The sequence below is a fragment of the Macaca thibetana genome, chromosome 20 (genome assembly GCF_024542745.1).
Source record: "Macaca thibetana thibetana isolate TM-01 chromosome 20, ASM2454274v1, whole genome shotgun sequence".
NCBI lineage: Eukaryota > Metazoa > Chordata > Mammalia > Primates > Cercopithecidae > Macaca > Macaca thibetana.
Window position 1 is genome coordinate 56488912 of NC_065597.1, and position 18447 is coordinate 56507358.

General features: G+C 44.8%; 1 protein-coding gene across 1 annotated transcript in view; it reads left to right on the forward strand.

The window, feature by feature from the left end:
* The window catches only part of PDILT (protein disulfide isomerase like, testis expressed), a 44971-nt gene that overhangs the window by 12335 nt on the left and 14189 nt on the right, over positions 1 to 18447 (forward strand). The window contains exons 3-5 of the mRNA XM_050775011.1: positions 7952 to 8158; positions 15842 to 15975; positions 17098 to 17235. Coding sequence (XP_050630968.1) covers positions 7952 to 8158; positions 15842 to 15975; positions 17098 to 17235 — 479 coding nt within the window. The remainder of the gene's footprint in view (positions 1 to 7951; positions 8159 to 15841; positions 15976 to 17097; positions 17236 to 18447) is intronic.

An 18447-nucleotide genomic window follows, 5' to 3' on the forward strand; every position in this document is an offset into this window, starting at 1 on the left:
CCAATCAATTTCACATTCTTCAATTGCATTCGACAACAACCAATGTGCATACTTCAAAGCTAAAGCCTTTCCTCTAGCAGGTATTCCAGAGCAGTGAACTCGACAGCAGCAAAAATTTTCTTATCTAAAAGGGACACTCAATTAATCTCATTACATTTGAATCTTTGATTCCTGCCAATACACAATTAAATTCAAAATGAGTTCTCAAAAAAATTAGCAGGCTTTCTAAAGTGGCCTTTGGAAAAACAAATCACTTGGGGAAAGCACTATAAAAGCTTTCTTTAAGGGTAAATGGGCTCTTCGAAAAAGAGATTATTTTCAGATACTGCCCCCAGGGACCGCCCGAGTCGCTCAAATCCTTAATGGATGACCAGCTTTCTCTTCTCTATGAGAACTCCAGGCCAAGAGCCAGGGGTTGAGGGAGCTTTCCTCTCAATGTTCCTGGCAGTCCCAAATGCCACATGTCCACAACAGACCTCAACATCTTTGATTTGGTCCCAACAATCTGCTGCTTTGTATGTCCTGCCTTCACTGACAGTACCACCATCCACTCAGTGTCAAAGTCAGAAACCTCAGGGTTGTTCTTGATTCCTCTACTCTCACATGCAATCCATCATCACATCCTGTAGATGCCACTTTCTAAATCCCTTCAATCTCTGTTATCCCCATCCCGCCACCACAGCCTTGGTTCTGGCCTCATTATACCTCACCTGAACCACCGCAACAGCCTCTGAGATGGTCTCCCTGCCTTCTCCAATGCTGTCCTGCAATGCACCCAGAGAGACTTCCTCTAAAATGCAAATCTGATCAGGTCACTCAGTAGCTAAGGTCTTCTGCTTGATCTAGCCCACGGCTACAGCCTCTGGGCCTTTGCACTTGCAGCTTCCGTAGTATCCTTCCTACACTCCTTCACCTGGATTGTGAAGTTCATGCCCCTCATTGGTAGGCTGTGTCCACCTTCACCCCCACTTAGTCTGGCTGGGAGGCCTTCCTATGCTCCCACCGCCTTCTTTTTACCCTCTCTCTCATAGCATTTGCCATATGGTATCAAAACTGCTTTTCATCATGTACATTTCGTGATGTTGGGGGCCAAATCTTACTCATCTCCTGATTCCTAACATTCAGCATTGTGCTTGGAGCATGGTAGGCTTCCATAGATGTTAAACAAATGAATAGATGGGTGAATGAGATTTCCTTTGACCCGTAATTTTCTTCATCTACATTAACTTGAATGAATCAAGGAGAGGGGATTAACTACCATTAGTGGGGAGAGGTCAAGATAAGATTAGGAGCTGTCTAGGGTCCTTTATCGCTTGTCCCTAAGGCAGAGGTGATAAGATTCTGTCCTGGGTGTAGGTTAGATGACGATGGTGAGCATGATGTGGAGATGGTAATGTGGATGGAATAATGATGAAGATGATGATGATGACGACAATGGCAATGATGGTGATGATAATGGCTATTAATTATGGTGGTGATGATGACAATGGTGATGATGGTGACAATGGCGATGATGGTGATGATAATGGCTATTAACTATGGTGGTGATGATGACAAGGGCGATGATGGTGCTGGTGATAATGATTGTTATGATGGTGATGACAATGGCAATGATGGTACTAGTAATAATGATTATTAACTATGCTGATGATAATGACAATGGTGATGATGGTGCTGATGACCATGATCGTTATGGTGATTATGATGAAAACTGCGATGATAGTGCTGGTGATGATGACTGTCATGATGATGGTGATGACAGTGGTGATGATAGTGCTGGTGATGATGGTTATGGTGATGATAATGACAACAGTGGTGATGATGATGACAAAGGCCATTTATCAAGCACCTGTGTTTCAGGCACTGCACTTGATAACCTTGTCCCCATCTTGTATATGAAGCATGTAAATGTCAGAAAGGTTAGATCATTTGCCCAAGGTCACACAACTGGTAAGTAGTGAAGCCTGGGTTTGAGACCAAGCTTGACACCAAAACTGGTGCTAAATTCATCTTCTTACACTGTGCTGATCATTGGAAACTTCATTCCTTCAGTATTTATTGAATACTGGTTATTTGCCAGATATATTGTAGGCACTGAGGATATGGTGGTGAACAAAACAGATGATCATCCTTGCCCTCCTGGAACTGACATCCCGGAGACAGAAGACAAAAGATAAACAAATAAATAAGTAAAATACATAGTATTTCCTATGGTTAAAAGTACTATGGAGAAAAATAGAGAAGAGTGATAGGGAATGCATGAGGTAGATGGAGATGAGGCTGTAGTATTAAATAGGATGGTCAGGGACAGCTTCCCTAGAAAGGTAACACTTTAGCAAAGATCTTAAGATGGTGAAGGAGTGATCTATGCAGATTTAGGGCAGAAGGAACAGCAAGTAAAAATACCCTGGGGTGAGGGAGATTGTACCCATGTGGCTAAAGATATAGGGTTTCTGAAGAGACGAGAAGTAGAAAATGAGGCCAGAAAAATAGGGAGGTACAGATCTTTTAAAAACTTAAAGGCCATTGCAATGGTCAGAACAAATTGGTGGCTGGCCTCCGAGAAACAAGAGGAGATTGATGACAATCCTGAAGTCCCTATCGACTGTGAGTACCTCTGTATACTGCGCATGGCCCTATGCAATGGGGAGAGGGTTTTTCTCAGAATATTTTTTTCATGCTCGATCGGAAGTTGGATCTAAAGTAGGGTTTCTCATCCTAAGCCCTATGGACATTTGACTAGATAATTCTTTGCTTGTAGGGCTGGGGCTGTCCTGTGCATTGTAGAATGTTTAGCAGCATCCCTGGCCTCTATCCACTAGATGCCAGTAGCATCTCTTTTTCCAGTTGTGACAACCAAAATGCCTCCAGACCTTGCAAAATGTCCCCCACTGAGAACCACTGGTCTAAAGAAAGGCAAACTTAAGTTCCTTGTGCTGGGATCAAACTCCAGTTCCCATGCTCATCACCTCCCCATCACCTATCAGCCCCTCCTCTGACTCACATTCACTGCTCAGAGAAGGGAACCTGGGGTTTTCTACTAAAGACCAGGCAAACATTAATTCTAGGTCCATTAGCCATTAGCACATCTACACACCAAGCAGACAGTCAGGGAGCCACTGCCTATTCTAAGATGGCCCTGAGTCCCATGTGCTTACCCTGAAACCCACGTGAGAGCCCTATCATAGGCCTAGAACTTGCGATGGATGGTTTGGTGATGGTCACTGTTGTTCCCTTTCATCAGTAACCAGAAGATCTTTGGGATTCCTGACATCACCATGGGACCCTCCCTTCCCAGAGAGAATCTCGTCAGAGCAATACCAAAGAGTCTCCTCCTATGTCATCAAAATAGCTAATGTTTATTTGTACCAAAGTTTTGCACACCTTGTCTTATTTTGTAGGATCACTCTAAGATGTAGGATCTATTAATAACCCCACTTTATGAATGAGGAAACTGAGTCACAGAGACTTAAAAAAGAAAAACAACTTTCCTGGGCTACAAGCACTGTAAACCACCATAACTGCCTCTGATAAGATAACCTAAGGAATTTATGTTAATTGAGCATCTAGTATGTGGCAGACAATGAGCTAGGACCTGAGAGCTCAGGGCCTGACAGAAGTTGGGCCCATAGGCGCTCTTGGCCTCACAGCAAAGGGGTCTCTGTCCATCTACAATCCACTGGGCACTGCTCAGCCTAAGTGCCAATATACATGTGAATTGTCTCCACACCCAGCCAAACTGGCATTTTCAGTTGACCAGGGCAGAATGTAGATGCTGAGACCTGAGGGGTGTATGCATTCATTTCACACCTACAAACTTGGAATTCAAGGTTCCAGAACCCGGAAGGAAAACCAATTTGCAATTTTTTTTTTTTTTTTTTTGAGATGGAGTTTCACTCTTGTTGCCCAGGCTGGAGTACAATGGCGCAATCTCAGCTCACCGCAACCTCCATCTCCCAGGTTCAAGCGATTCTCCTGCCTCATCCTCCCGAGTAGCTGGGATTACAGGCATATGCCACCACACCAGGCTAATTTTGTATTTTTAGTAGAGATGGGGTTTCTCCATATTGGTCAGGTTGGTCTCGAACTCCTGACCTCAGGTGGTCTGCCCGCCTCAGCCTCCCAAAGTGCTGGGATCACAGGCGTGGAGTCACCACACCTGGCCCAATTTGCAAAATTTTTAAAATGAGAAGCCAGAAAATCAGACTCTAAATTTTAAAGAGTGGTGTTGGCTCTATAGGTTGTCTCTGCTCTGATGGGAACCACCTGGAACAGAAGAAACGAAAAACGTGCCCCTATCAATCTGCTCCGAGAAAAAGAAAGATTTTTCAGACCAGTTGGCTAATTTGGTCATTTAGAGCATGAACTTTGGAGCTAGTCTGCCTTCAAGTTGACGCTCAGCCTAATCGCATGCTAGCTGTAAGACCTCTGAGCTTCCATTTCCTTATCGGTGATATTCCTGCTTGCAATCATAGATAACTCACAGGGTTGTTCTGAAGATTAACCAGGAAAATGTATGGAACACTATGCAAAGTATTTAGCATCGTAAAGGATCAATACGTGTTATTATTATTACTATTCTCATTATCAACATCGCCATCAATATCATCATCATTATGGTGATGATAGTGACATCATCATTATCATCTTTCCATAGGAAAAGATCCTACATAATCCTAAGTCACTCAGATCAAAACCTCAGAGTCACCCTGGACTCTGCTCTTTCACCATGTTCCATATCCAAACTCCTCCTCCCAAATCTCTCTAGAATGGAATCACTTCTCAGCCCCTCCATTACCACTCTCCTGGCCCAAAGCCATCACCATCTCTTGCCTGGATTACTGTAGTAGCCTCTGACTGGTCTACCTGCATCCATTCTTTTCCCCCTTTTGTCTAATCTCCATATAATATTCAGAGAAATCCAGTTAAAAAGTAGCTCAGATCACCACCTGAGGTCAGGAGTTTGAGACCAGCCTGGCCAGCATGGTAAAACCCCGTCTCTACTAAAATACAAAAATTAGCAGGGCCTATTGGCACGTGCCTGTGCCGGCTACTCAGGAGGCCCAGGCAGGAGAATCGCTTGAACCGGGAGGTGGAGGTTGCAGTAAGCCAAGATGGTGCCATTGCACTCCAGCCTGGGCCACAGAACGAGATCCGTTTAAAAAAAAGAAAAGTAACTCAGATCACATCCACCTCTGCTCCAAACCCTCTGGTACCATTCTATATTCTGGGAAGAGTCAAAGTCTATTCAGTGGCCTGCAAGACCCTACATCACCTGTCCCCTGGCCCCAGCTCACTCTGCTCCAGACGCAATGGACTTCTTGTCATACCTTGAACATGTCACACACGCCCCACCTCAGGGCCTTTGCATACACTGACTCTTTACCAGGAATTACCATCTCCTGCTAGATGTCTACATGGCTTCCTCTCTCATTTCTTTCCATCTTTATTAAAACATTGCTTCTCAGTGAGCCATCTTTAGCCTCCTACTTAACTTTGCAATTTCCCTAATACTGCCAACCTCCAACTCTCCTATTCTTTTCCAAAACACATATTATCTAACTCAGCACTTATTTTACTTTGTTATTTTGCTTATTTTCTGCCATTTCCAGTGACAGCAGGGGTTTTTATCTGTTCACTGTTACATCCCCAGTCCCCAGGACAGTGCCGGGCACATGGCATATCCTAAAAGATTCATTGTATGAACGAAGAAATGAATGAATTCATAAAATGAATGAATGACTCTCCATTACTGTTATCATAGGCCCCATCAATCTAGCTCTCAGAACTCAGCATTCCAGTTGCCACAATCTCTTTCTGTCACTTGCGTTTCAGACACCCAGGGGCACTGGGTTGTGTGTGAAACCTCTGAAATTTGCTCTACCATCTGGACAATCATTTCAAGTGTTTCTCTTGCCCTGAGCTTCCGCCCTTAGAAACTCAGATTCAGATTCTATGTCAATCAGCAATCCTGAGCCCAGCATGGCCACATCCACGAGGAAGCCGGGGAGAGCCTCAGGGACCAGAGCAGCCAGCAATTGGCCAGTGCATGCTGGTGATGATGGATGGGGAGTATCGAAGGCGATGGCGGTGACAAAGCAGGCAGTGGAGGGGCATCGATCCAGGAGGGAGGCTCAAAGTCCCCGCTTCCCGTCCATTGACCCGGCGTTTAATGAAAGCGATCATTCACTTTCAGATCCCATTGCAGGAGCAGGCGTGCTGACCAGCAACGGGGCCTGAGCCAGCTGTCCCGTGGCCCTGCTTTCTGAGCTGCACTTTACAAAACACCTCTCTGTTGGACTTGGAACTTGCCCTCCGCGGCAGAGGTGATTTGCACTTTCTCCAAGTGCTCCAGATGGACCGAGGGGATGGGGGGCAGTGAAAAAGATAAAATGTTTCGGCTTGAAAGGCAACCAATGACCCGCTGCCCTGGCTCAGCCCCCTTCCTCAGTCATGGGGTAGCGAGGGACCTGCAGCCTCACAATGTTATCAGGAGGAAGAAAGGCAAACTTGGGCGCCTTTTAGTCCCCTCCGTTTAGCCAGAAAAGCCTCTTCCACTGCCAAGGTCACGTGCCAGCTCCCTGATACGGCTTCTAGAAAAGGGCTTCCCCACTCCCTCCCCACTGTCCAGCAACGTGAGGGGCCAAGGCATCCAGATCAGACCGCTTAATGGAGAGTTTCAGGTCTCTTCGATTCCCCCCATGCAAGAGGGTGGGCTCAGTGGAACACCATAACCTCCCCTCTCCCTGCCCTTCCCACACCTGGCCTTCCTTACCTAGGAAAGTCCCCTGTCCAATTATACGCCGGGCAACCGCAGAGGCCCAATTTGGCCTGTTAGCTCCAGGAAGTTCCACCAGATGGCGTTCATGAGCTCTCATGTTTCCTCTCTGTCTCGCCATAATTTCTGACCACAGAATTTTTTAAAAACAAACAATTTTAATAGTTTGGAAAATTTCCCTCTAGACTTCTTTTGCCCTGTGCATACACTTCTTAAAAATTCCGTAAATATGATCATCGTGTCTATGCTATTGAGTGGTTTGTTTTTGTTTATTTCAATAGCTTTGGGGGTACAAGTGGCTTTTGGTTACACGGATGAATTGTATAGTGGTGAGGTCTGAGATTTTAGTGCACCCATCACCTGAGTCATGTTCATTCTACCCAATAGGCAGTTTGTTTGTTTGTTTGTTTTTTAACCCTCACCCTGCACTCGGTCTCCCCGAATCTCAGTCTCCAATGTCCATTATACCACTCTGCATGCTTTTGTGTAATCATTGCTTGGGTCCTGCTTTGACCGCAGAAATTTTACCGTAATAATGGAAGCAGTAGTTAGAATGCATCATGTACTTAACTTGTGCCAGGCATTATGCCAAGTGTTTACGTGCCTAGTAGAGGTTAGAAAACAAGAACTCTACAGCTAGACGGAGTGGGCTCTTATCCTGGCCATACCTCCATTGTCATAGGGCCTTGGGCAAGTAAGTCATTTGTTGTGCCTCAGTTTCCTCAGGTATAAAATTGATATAATACCTATCCCACAGAGTTATAGAGAGGAGAAAATGGCTTAAGGCACATAAATCTCTTAGAAAACAATAAGCAGTTATAGCCGATTGTGATATAAATCTCATTTAACTCTGACAATTCCTTGAAGTAACCACTATTATTTTCCCCCACTTTACACAAGAGAAAAATGGAGCTCAGAGAGATTGAGTAAAGCTGACCACGGTTGTATTGTTTCCAATGCTACTGAATCCAAAGAACATTGATAGACATCTCCCAGATTGTCCAATTTCATGAACCATTGTGTCTCACATCCTGTCACATTTATGAAAATTCAGCCATTAGCAGCTGAGCACAAGAAAGGTTCCGGGAGCTGGGCAGGTCCAACAAATAATCCACTGTTGGAGACGGGGAGTGAGGAAAGACTCTCTCGAATTTTGTCTTCATTCTTTTTCAGACAACCCATCCTCAAAGCAATCCAGGAACTTGGCGGAAGAGCTGGGCAAAGCTGTGGAGATCATGGGCAAAGGCAAGAATGGGATCGGCTTTGGCAAAGTGGACATTACCGTAGAGAAAGAGCTTCAGCAGGAGTTTGGGATTACCAAGGCCCCGCAGTTGAAGCTGTTTTTTGAGGGCAACAGGTCGGAGCCCATCAGCTGCAAAGGTAACGGTGCTTGCGTGTCACATTTGTTTCATGTTCATGGAAAGTCCACTTAACAGCCATAGGGTAAAGGTGGGAGGCTCTGCTCCATGCAGCCTCTCAGGGACCCAGGCCCCTCCAGCTTGTGACTCTGCCCTTTTCTAGGGTCTTGGAACCACTTGCTCTTTCCTCTGTATCCAGACAGCAGTTTGGGTAAGGGGTAGAAGGTCACCATGAGTACTGCTCATGGCCCTGGCCATGGACAGTGGGAAGTATCACTTCTATTCACACCCCGTTGACCAGAATTCTGCTACATGGCCCGAACTAACTGCAAGAAAGGCTGAGAAATACAGTTCAGCTCTGTCTTTAGAAAGAAAACGGGTTCAGTGAATATGTAGCTGCCTCTACTATAGCTTGCAGCTCAGCTGATGGGCCCTAGAAACACCAAGAGGTGGGAGGGTGGGGTGCATGGCTTAGAAACCAGACACCAGAGATTAAGTTCTAACTTCACTTCCCACTCCCAATCTTCGACTTTAGAATGATTTTGACAGAGTCCTAGGACTAGGGAAGCACTAGTTAGCCAAAAGGGAAATTGAGGAATGATGGAACATGACAGGTTTGGGATGCAATGTCTACCAAACAATTTAAGTTCTATCATCATATATTTCATTCATTGATTAACTCATTCATTCATTTATTCAACATCCATTTATTGACAAGCTACCACGTGCCAAGCCCTATCTTGATGTTGAGGATGTATAGAGAATAAGGTACTAGTATGGCACATATGGTAGTCCCAACTTCTAGAAAGTTACGTATATGAAGGCATTCATGGATGCAGGATGGATAAATGGATGGAAGGATGGAAGTAAAAAAACTGATGAACACAGAAGCGCCTGTAACAGCTGTGCCAGTAGAATGTTCTCATTATATATGTTAAATTATTGAGTCTTGAGTAACGGAAACTGCCTTCCACTGGATCTGGTGTATAGCCAGCTTCCAATAAGCCAGATTCAGTGTTATTTGCAAGAAACACACATCCAGGGGGCTGCAGGATGCTTTGCAGTTCTCAGAACGGACACAAGAGGGCATAAAAGACACAGGATAGACCCAGAGCAAGGCACCGCAAGAGAACCTCAGAGCAGTCACCTAAGGGCAGGGTTGCAGCTCCCAGCAGGCTTGTGGGAGGGTGGTGGCTGTGTGGTCGAGAGAAGACGTGGGGAGGGAGGGCAGGAGCAGTGAGAGAAGCAACAGAGGGTGCTGTTTCCTGTGGATACCAGGGGATGACCCTCAACAAGGGGGACTCACTGACACCAGCAAGGAGCCCTTTGTGATGTGTTTGCTCTGGGGAGAGCTATGAGGAAATGGGAGGCCCTAGGTCATCGGAGCCCGTGACTGCTAATGGAGTGGCCCAGGTGCTGCGATGACCTTCCTTCCTGAAGGGCAGGAGAGACCTGACTCCACTTAGAGGCGACAAAGTAACAATATGGCAACTTCCAGACTGTGGATGAAACTAGCAGAGAAGGTCCCCAAGGCATTTGACCTCTGAGCCCCCTTCATCAGGGAAACCAGTGCCTGGGACCTCTTCTGCCATGCAGGAAGCTTCATCATCACCCCCTCTAGGAAGTCTCCCCTGACTGCCCAGGCCAGAGTGCCTGCTCCACCTCTGTGGCCTCACAGCATCTGTGTTTTCCCCTGGCCTCAAAGAATTACATCTGCTGCTTACTGCGTGTTCTCTACAGAGAGCATCACAAGGGCAGTGGCTGATCTCGCTTGCACTCCTGAGTCCTCTAAAGAGACTACCAGAATTGACAGCACTCCCCTCTGCATCCAAATCCTTACTGCAGGCTTAAGAAACAATCACTGCCTCTCGTCGAATCTCAGTTTTTTTCATCTGTTAAATGGGGATGGTGAAAAGATCGATCCCTCTACGTTGTTGGGAAGATAAAACGATGTTTGCAAGGCACACGGCCTGACACATACCTGTAGCATATACTGTGTTCCAGCCATTGTTCTAGACCCTTCTCCTATGTCATAACACCCCAATATAAGAGGTGTTTTACAGATGGAGAAACTGAGGCACACAAAGGTAGAATAACTTCTTCAAAGCTCCCCAGCGAGTAGTGGTGGAGTCAGCAAAAGTTTTCTGCAAAGGCCCAGATCATTAATATTTCAGGTCCTACAGGCCAGGCAGTCTCTGTTGTAACTACTCAGATCTGCTGATGCAATGTGAAGGCAGCCACGTGTTAACAAATGGGAATGACTGTGTTCCAATAAAGTTTTATTTATACATTCAAACAGCAGACCTGATTTGGACTACAGGCTGTAGTATGTTGAAATCTGCTTTACATTGCACTATACTCTAAGCAAGTGGCAGATGTGTTCGTTATTATTATCGGACTATTAGTTTTCTGATTCTAGTCCAATGCCTGGAACAATTAAGCTCTTAACAAATAGTTTCTGAGCCAAGTGCAGTGGCTCACACCTGTAATCCCAACAGTCTGGGAGGCTTAGATGGGAAGATCACTTGCGCCCAGAAGTTTGAGACCAGCCTGGTCAACACAACAAGACCTGTCTCTACAAAAACCTTAAAACTTAGCCAGGTGTGGTGGTGGATACCTGTATTCTCAGCTACTCAGGAGGCTGAGATGGGAGAATCGCTTGAACCCAGGAATTTGTGGCTACATTGAGCCATGATTGCACCACTGCACTTCAGCCTGGGTGACAGAGTGAAATCCTGTCTCTAAATTTTAAAATAATAATAATAGTTTTTGAGTTTGAATACACGGAATTGGAAGCACCCACTGCAGGCAGGCATAGGATAAAGTACCTACCCATATTTCTGCTGGGCTTACTTCCTCGGTATTACTTCCAGCCAGGGAAAGGGGGAGGGGAATGCCAGGATGAAGCCGGGACAAGGACTGAGGATCCCTCGATTTTAGGATGAGCAGTAGCCATGGGAACTTCAATGAGCCTTTTACAACCAGGCTTCCAATTTCTCTCTTTTTTTCTTTTTCTTTTCTTTTTTTTTTTTTGAGATGGAGTCTTGCTCTTTTGCCAGGCTGGAGTGCAGTGGTGTGATCTCAGCTCACTGCAACCTCCACCTCCCGGGTTCGAGTGATTCTCCTGCGTTAGCCTCCCGAGTGGTTGGGTCTACAGGCATGTGCCACCACTCCCAGCTAATTTTTAGTATTTTTAGTAGAGATGGGGTTTCACCATGTTGGCCAGAATGGTCTCAATCTCTTGACTTCGTGATCCACCTGCCTTGGCCTCCCAAAGTGCTGGGATTACAGGTGTGAGTCACTGTACCTGGCCCAATTTCTCTTTTTCTAAACAGGATGAGTAATGCCAGTTCTGCCTACTTGCCAGGGCTCCTCTGACCTGAGAGGGGACAGTGCTTTACGCATCTTCTGCAATGTGACTTTGATAAAAACCCCTCTTAGGACGCAGGTGGGATTTAGTCCTTGTGGGGTCAAAGCCCCAGTCCCATTCTCATCTATCCTCCAAGGATTGATGACCGCCACCCTGGAAGGAGGGAGACTCAGGTTGCCTCTAGGCCTCTATTAATGATGCAGCCACAACTTGTGCCTGGAAATATGCAGCCCAGTGCCGGCCCTAGTCAATCATTGACATTGCATTCACACTTCAGTTGTCACCGTGTCCTCTGGCACAGAGCCAAGTACCAAAGGAGGTCCCCAACAAGGGCAGTGACTGATCTGCAGGCACAAAGGAATCAACAGCTTGCAGAGTTCATAGCTACTTTGGTCCCACAGGGGCCAGAGGGGCAAATGGAGCTCACACATCCCCAAGAAGGTGGCCCAAGATCAAGTTTCCTCAAACCAGCTTCCCTAATGACTCATTCAGCCCCTTCATTCATTCTAGAAAGATTTCTTAAGCACCTACTATGTGCCAAGCATTATAGGAGCTTACTGGGAGCTCATACTGAACAAGCTAGCAAAAAATCATCATAATAATTTCAAGAACGGATAGACTCCGTGAAGAAAATAGAGCAGCTCGGCCGGGTGCTGTGGCTCACGCCTGTAATCCCAGCACAGACAAAACCTTGTCCTACTAAAAATTGCTTAAAAATTAGCTAGGTGTGGGCTGGGCATGGTGGCTCAAGCCTATAATGCCAGCCCTTTGGGAGGCCGAGGTGGGAAGATCGCCTGGAGTTCAAGACCAGCCTGGCCAACATGGTGAAACCCTGTCTCTACTAATACTAAAAAATTAGCCGGGCATGGTGGCACATGCCTGTAGTCTCACCTACTCGAGAGGCTGAGCCAGGAGAATCACTGGAACCTGGGAGGCGGAGGTGCAGTGAGCCAAGATTGAGCCACTACACTCTAGCCTGGGCAACAGAGTGAGACTCTGTCTCAAAAAAAAAAAAAAAAAAAAAAAAATTAGCCAGGTGTGGTGGTACATGCTTGTAGTCCCAGCTACTCAGAGGGCTGAGGTGGGAGGAGGGCTTGAGCCTGGGAGATCGGGGCTGCAATGAGCCACAACCACACCACTGCATTCTAGCCTGGGTGACAGAAGGATAAACTGTCTCAAAAAAAAAAAGACCCTAAAATGAGAGCAACTTAATGCCCATCAGCAGAGAATGGACAAATAAGTTGTGGAATATTCACAGCAGTGGAAATGAATCTTCAAGTACATGAAAAACTGTGGCTGAATCTCACAAACATAATGAAATCAGAGCCAAGAACACTCATATGAAGTTCAGGAACAGGGCAGACTAATGCATGCTGTTAGAAGTTAGGGCAGTGATGGAATACTATACAGCCATAAAAAGGAATGAGATTATGTCCTTTGCAGGGATATGGATGAAGCTGGAATTCATCATCCTCAGCAAATTAGCACAGGAACAGAAAACCAAACACCACATATTTTCACTCATAAATGGGAGTTAAACAATGAGAACACATGGACACAGGGAGGGGAACATCACACATTGGGGCCTGTTGGGGTGGAGGGCGAGGGAAGGGAGAGCATTAAGACAAACACCTAATGCATGCGGGGCTTAAAGCCTAGGTGACAGGTTGATAGGTGCAGCAAAGCACCATGGCACGTGTATACCTATGTAACAGACTTGCATGTTCTGCACATGTATCCCAGAACTTAAAGTAAAATAAAAAGAAGAAGAAGAAGGAGAAGGAGAGGAAGAGGAAGAGGAAGAGGAAGAAGGAGAAGGAGAAGAGGAGGAGGAGGAGAAGGAGGAAGAGGAAGAGGAAGAAGAAGAAGAAGTAAAAAGAAGAAGAAGAAGAAGAGGAAGAAGAGGAAGAAGAAGAAGAGGAAGAAGAGGAAGAAGAAGAAGAAGAGGAAGAGGAAGAGGAAGAAGAGGAAGAAGAGGAAGAAAAAGAGGAAGAAGAGGAAGAAGAGGAAGAAGAGGAAGAAGAGAAGAAGAAGAAGAAGAAGAAGAAGAAGAAGAAGAAGAAGAAGAAGAAGAAGAAGAAGAAGAAGAAGAAGAAGAAGAAGAAGAAGAAGAAGAAGAAGTAGTTAGGGTGGTGGTTACTCTTGGATGTGGGGGAGTAGAGGCTGGGAGTGAGCACAACAGGGACTGCTGAGGATCTGATGATGTTCTAGTTCTTGATTTGGGTTGTAGTTACACAGGTGTGTTCATTTTGTGAAAATCCATCTAACCATACATTATCATTTATGCACCTTTCTGCATGTAAATTTACTTTATTATAAGTTTTTGAAAAGGCTTCATGTTCTCATGAAATAAAGCAAATATACCAAAGGTAGAGCCTTTGCAGTTGATTTAGTAGCTCAGGGTGCATTCATTAAGCCTCAGGCAGCAATTTGTCCTGCTGCAGGACTTTGTATAGGCTGTTTGCTTCTCATAGAAGACTTTCCCTCTCCTTAATGCCTCCTAGTTAACTCCAGTGCATTCTTTTCTTTCTTTTCTTTTCTTTTCCTTTTCTTTCTTTCTTTCTTTTTTTTTTTTTTTTCGAGACAGAGTCTTGCTTGTTGTCCAGGCTAGAGGGCAGTGGTACGATGTCAGCTCACTGCAATCTCCATCTCCTGGGTTCAAGTGATTCTCCAGCCTCAGCCTCCCGAGTAGCTGGGATTATAGGCGTGTGCCACCATGCCCGGTTAATTTTTTGTATTTTTAGTAGATACAGGGTTTCACCGTGTTAGCCAGGGTGGTCTCGATCTCCTGACCTTGTGATCTGCCTGCCTTGGCCTCTTAAAGTGCTGGGATTACAGGCGTGAGCCACTCTGTCTGGCCCAGTGCATTCTTTAGTTTACAGCTCATCCGCAATTTCCTCCAGGAAGTCCTCCTTGACTTCACAGTCTACATCAGGCATCTTTGCTACAGACTGGCAGAATTTTGATTTCAAGTATTTCCTTTGGGTATAATGATGCCCTTGTTTGTGTATTTATTTGATTGTTGTCTTCCTCAACAGAATGAGAGCTGTGAAAGGTGGTAATGTGTTTGTTTCTGTTAAACCTTATATCTCCAGGGCTGAGTACAGCACTTGATAGTAAGCACCCGATACATATTTGCCAAGTAATGAGGGAAGAAATAAATAATGAGTAAATGAATAACAGTCTGTGGATGTAGTTCAAAGCTACTCACAAGGAATATTGCTTTATCTCATAAATTTATTTATTTATTTTAGAGACAAGGTCTCACTCTGTCTCCCAGGCCAATTATAGCTCACTGCAGCCTTGAACTCCTGGGCTCAAGCAATCCTTCTGCCTCAGTCTCCCAAATAGCTGGGACTGCAGGCACATGCCACAATGCCTGGCTAATTTTTTTTTTTTTTTTTTTTTTTTTTTTTGTAGAGCTGAATGTCTGACTATGTTGCCCAGACTGGTCCCAAACTCCTGGCCTCGAGTGATTTTCCTGCGTTGGTCTCCCAAAGTGCTAGAAAATAGGCATGGGCCACCATGCTTAGCTCATAAACTCATTTAAAATGTTCACTTTTAATGTTCTGTAGCAGATACAAATATATAATATTTTACATTACTTTCCATCATGTGAAACTGATAATCCTAGAAAAACACATGTTCACCTGTATGTAGCCCTCCGTACCTCTGGCTCACCAATTTGTCTTTCCAGATATGATAGATGTGTCTTAATTTTAGAAGCTAAGACTTTTGTGTGCTTGACACCACCCATGCGATAGCTGAGAAATGGAAGTCAGGAGTGGATGACCTGAGAGGGCATTTGAATCTCAGCTGAGGAATGGGGGACACAGAAGGATAATAGGATTTTCCCAAGGTTACAGAGCTAGGTGGTCTTTCCAGCTATATTTTATTGAGATTTTAAAAAATAAATCAATCTTCCTGTCACCTTGGAGAATGCATAGGAAAAGAAGTCTGGAAATGCCTCCTCCTAAATTTGATCTTCAGGTTTGCTAGTTGGGTGCCTGTTGGCAGTTGAACCTTGGTTTCCTCATCTGCAAAATGGGGAGAGTAAAAGTATCTATTTTGTAGATGACTGTGAAGATTTAATACATGCAAAACATTCAGCACAGTGTCTGGGCCTCGGTAAGTGCTCAGTAACATTTAGCTGCTGTTGTTAATGTCCATGCTTGGAGCTTGGGGAAGAGGGGAATGGAGGAACTGACCTTGGCCTTCAAGGGATGGGAGCCTGAGACAAGAAGCTTCTATGCATTAAACTGGAGAAAGACCAGCTTCTTGCTTTGGTTCAAGAGGAAACTTCTCTGGTATCCATTTGACTGTGTCTTTCTCCAGGAGTGGTTGAATCTACTGCCTTAGTCGTTTGGTTGAGACGACAAATTAGCCAGAAAGCATTTTTGTTCAACAGCAGCCTGCAGGTGGCAGAGTTTGTGACATCCAGGCCCTTGGTCATCGTTGGCTTCTTCCAGGTACTGGGGCCAAGAGGTGGGAGGAGGCTTTCAACTGGTGAAAGTGCTGTGTCTGGGAGGGGATGGGTGATGAGACTCTTCTGTTTTGGTTGCCCAATTTTCTCCATCCAATGAGCTGGTTTTTAGGGGAAGCTCCAAGGGTTCAAATGGACGGGAATGGAGAGAAAAGAGAGAAGAATGGCATCTGTACTTAATGGGTTTTAACAGTGTGGCTAATCTTCTTAGGGGTCCATTTAGAACATCACTTAATAAAGGGATATCTTAGTTTCTGGTTTCAGAGCCATTGTTCTCTGTGAGTCTGAAGGCCACCAGCTGTGCTTGGGCCAGGCCAGTTTCTCTCCCTAACCTCTTTCCAAGCATTTTCATATATTAAAATCAGTAGCACAGGATAAACATGCACTCATTCGAAAATACGCCAACCCTTAGAGGTGCAGTAGGAGGAGATGTTTGGGGAAGAACGTAAGTCACTTAGATATAATCATGAAATGTCTCATAATAGCCTTACATATAGATGTTTTTCATATTTATAAATAACTTGCAAATTGTTCTTGCTATTGGAGAATGAGTTTCTCATGTGTCTGGATTCATTTGCTATAAACTGGTGATTCCTCTCCTTCTCCCAGTAGAAGGCAGAATTCGGGCATTATATTTAATACAGAGAGAATATCTGCCTCTCTCCCTCACCCCTTGCCGTTTCTTTGAGAGGTGTTTGGCCTTAATTTTCTTTCAAGCTAAAGAATGAATGCTGAAATTCTTGATATTAAGTTCACATTTTGTATTACATGTGGTAAAATCAATTGTCTCTTGTGAAAGTAACTAAGGAATAAATGTTAAAAGTCTCAATCACTGGGCTAGAACAGCCTTTACTCTAGCGATTGGAAAAGGTCACATTTATCAATTCTCTTTGTTGATCTCTGAGGGCTTGCCTATTTTGGCTTTAGTTATAGCCAGAGAAGCGTTTTGAGTATGAAATACTCACGAAAGAGGATTTGGGTGACCCAGCCAAACCCCAGTACTTGAAAAAGTGAAGAGACAAATCAGCCACCACTGCCGTCTTTCCCTTATATAAGCCAGGCACCTTGATTTCTACCGAAGCCTTTCCAAATATCCTTTCCCAAACAGGATTTAGAGGAAGAAGTAGCAGAGTTGTTCTATGATGTGATCAAAGACTTTCCAGAGCTCACGTTTGGAGTCATAACGATTGGCAATGCCATTGGGCGTTTCCACGTCACCCTTGACAGCATCCTGGTGTTCAAAAAGGTAGGATTTTGATCCTATTGCTAGTGAGGGGGTCTCTAGTTCAAAGTAGTGGAATCGTATGAGCTTTGGGTACAAATTCTGGTTCTGCCACTTGTGAGCTCAGTGGCATTGGACTAGTTGACTTCTGTGAAGTCACGGTCTCCCAGTGTGACTCCAGCCTTTCTAGCCATTTAAGCTTCTTCTCTTTATTTAACCAGTAAATGCAGTTCATCAAGGCTCAATCCTATGCCCTCTTTTCTTCTACACCATGCTTCCCCTTCTACCCTTCATCAGCAGTTACCATCTATGCTACACGCACATGTCTTATAAATATCCATCTCCAGTGAGATTCCTCTAATCTGCAGACCTTTATGTGCAACCAGATGTCTCAACATGGCTAAGCCCAAAGTCATAATCTCCTCTCCAGGTCCTCTCCCAGTGTTTTCTCTTGCTCAAGGAATGATGCAACCACCTCTCCCATCCAGTTAAACAAGTCAGAAAACCCAGCCAACATTCTAACACTTCCCTCTCCTTCACCTCTCATAGGCAATCCATCACCACAACCCTACTGATTTTATAACCAAAATATCTCTTTAATCATTAATTTCTATCTTTATTGATACCATCCTAGATCAAGAGTATAAAATGAGGGAAGAAGCCTTATGCCCAGGGTTCGAAACCAGCCTGGGCGGTATAGTGAGACTACATCTTTACAAAAAAAAAAAAAAGTTATTCAGGCATGGTGGCAAGTGCTTGTAGTCCTAGCTCCTCAGCAAGCTGAGGCAGGAGGATTGATTGAATCTGGGAGGTTGAGGCTGCAGTGCGCTGATTAAACCACTGCACTCCAGCCTGGGCAACAGAATGAGACCCTGTCTCAAAAAGAAAAACAAGAAATAAAAAGAATAATAATGATAAAAGAAAAACTTTAGACAAGTTAAATTCAAGAGCTTAGTTGAGCAAAGAACAATTCATGAATCAGGCAGCCTCCCAAGCCAGAGTAGGCTCAGACAGACTCCAGCAAAGCCACATGGTGGAAGAAGATTTATGGACAGAAAAAGCAAAGTGATGTACAAAAAACAGAAGTGAGGTTCAGAAACAGCAGGCAGGATTGGTTACAGCTCAGTGTTCGCCTTAGTTTAACAATGATTGAACAGTTGGCCACCTTTGATTGGCCAAAACTCAGTGATTGGCACAAGTGTAGGCTATGACGGTCTATTTACACCTCCATTTAGG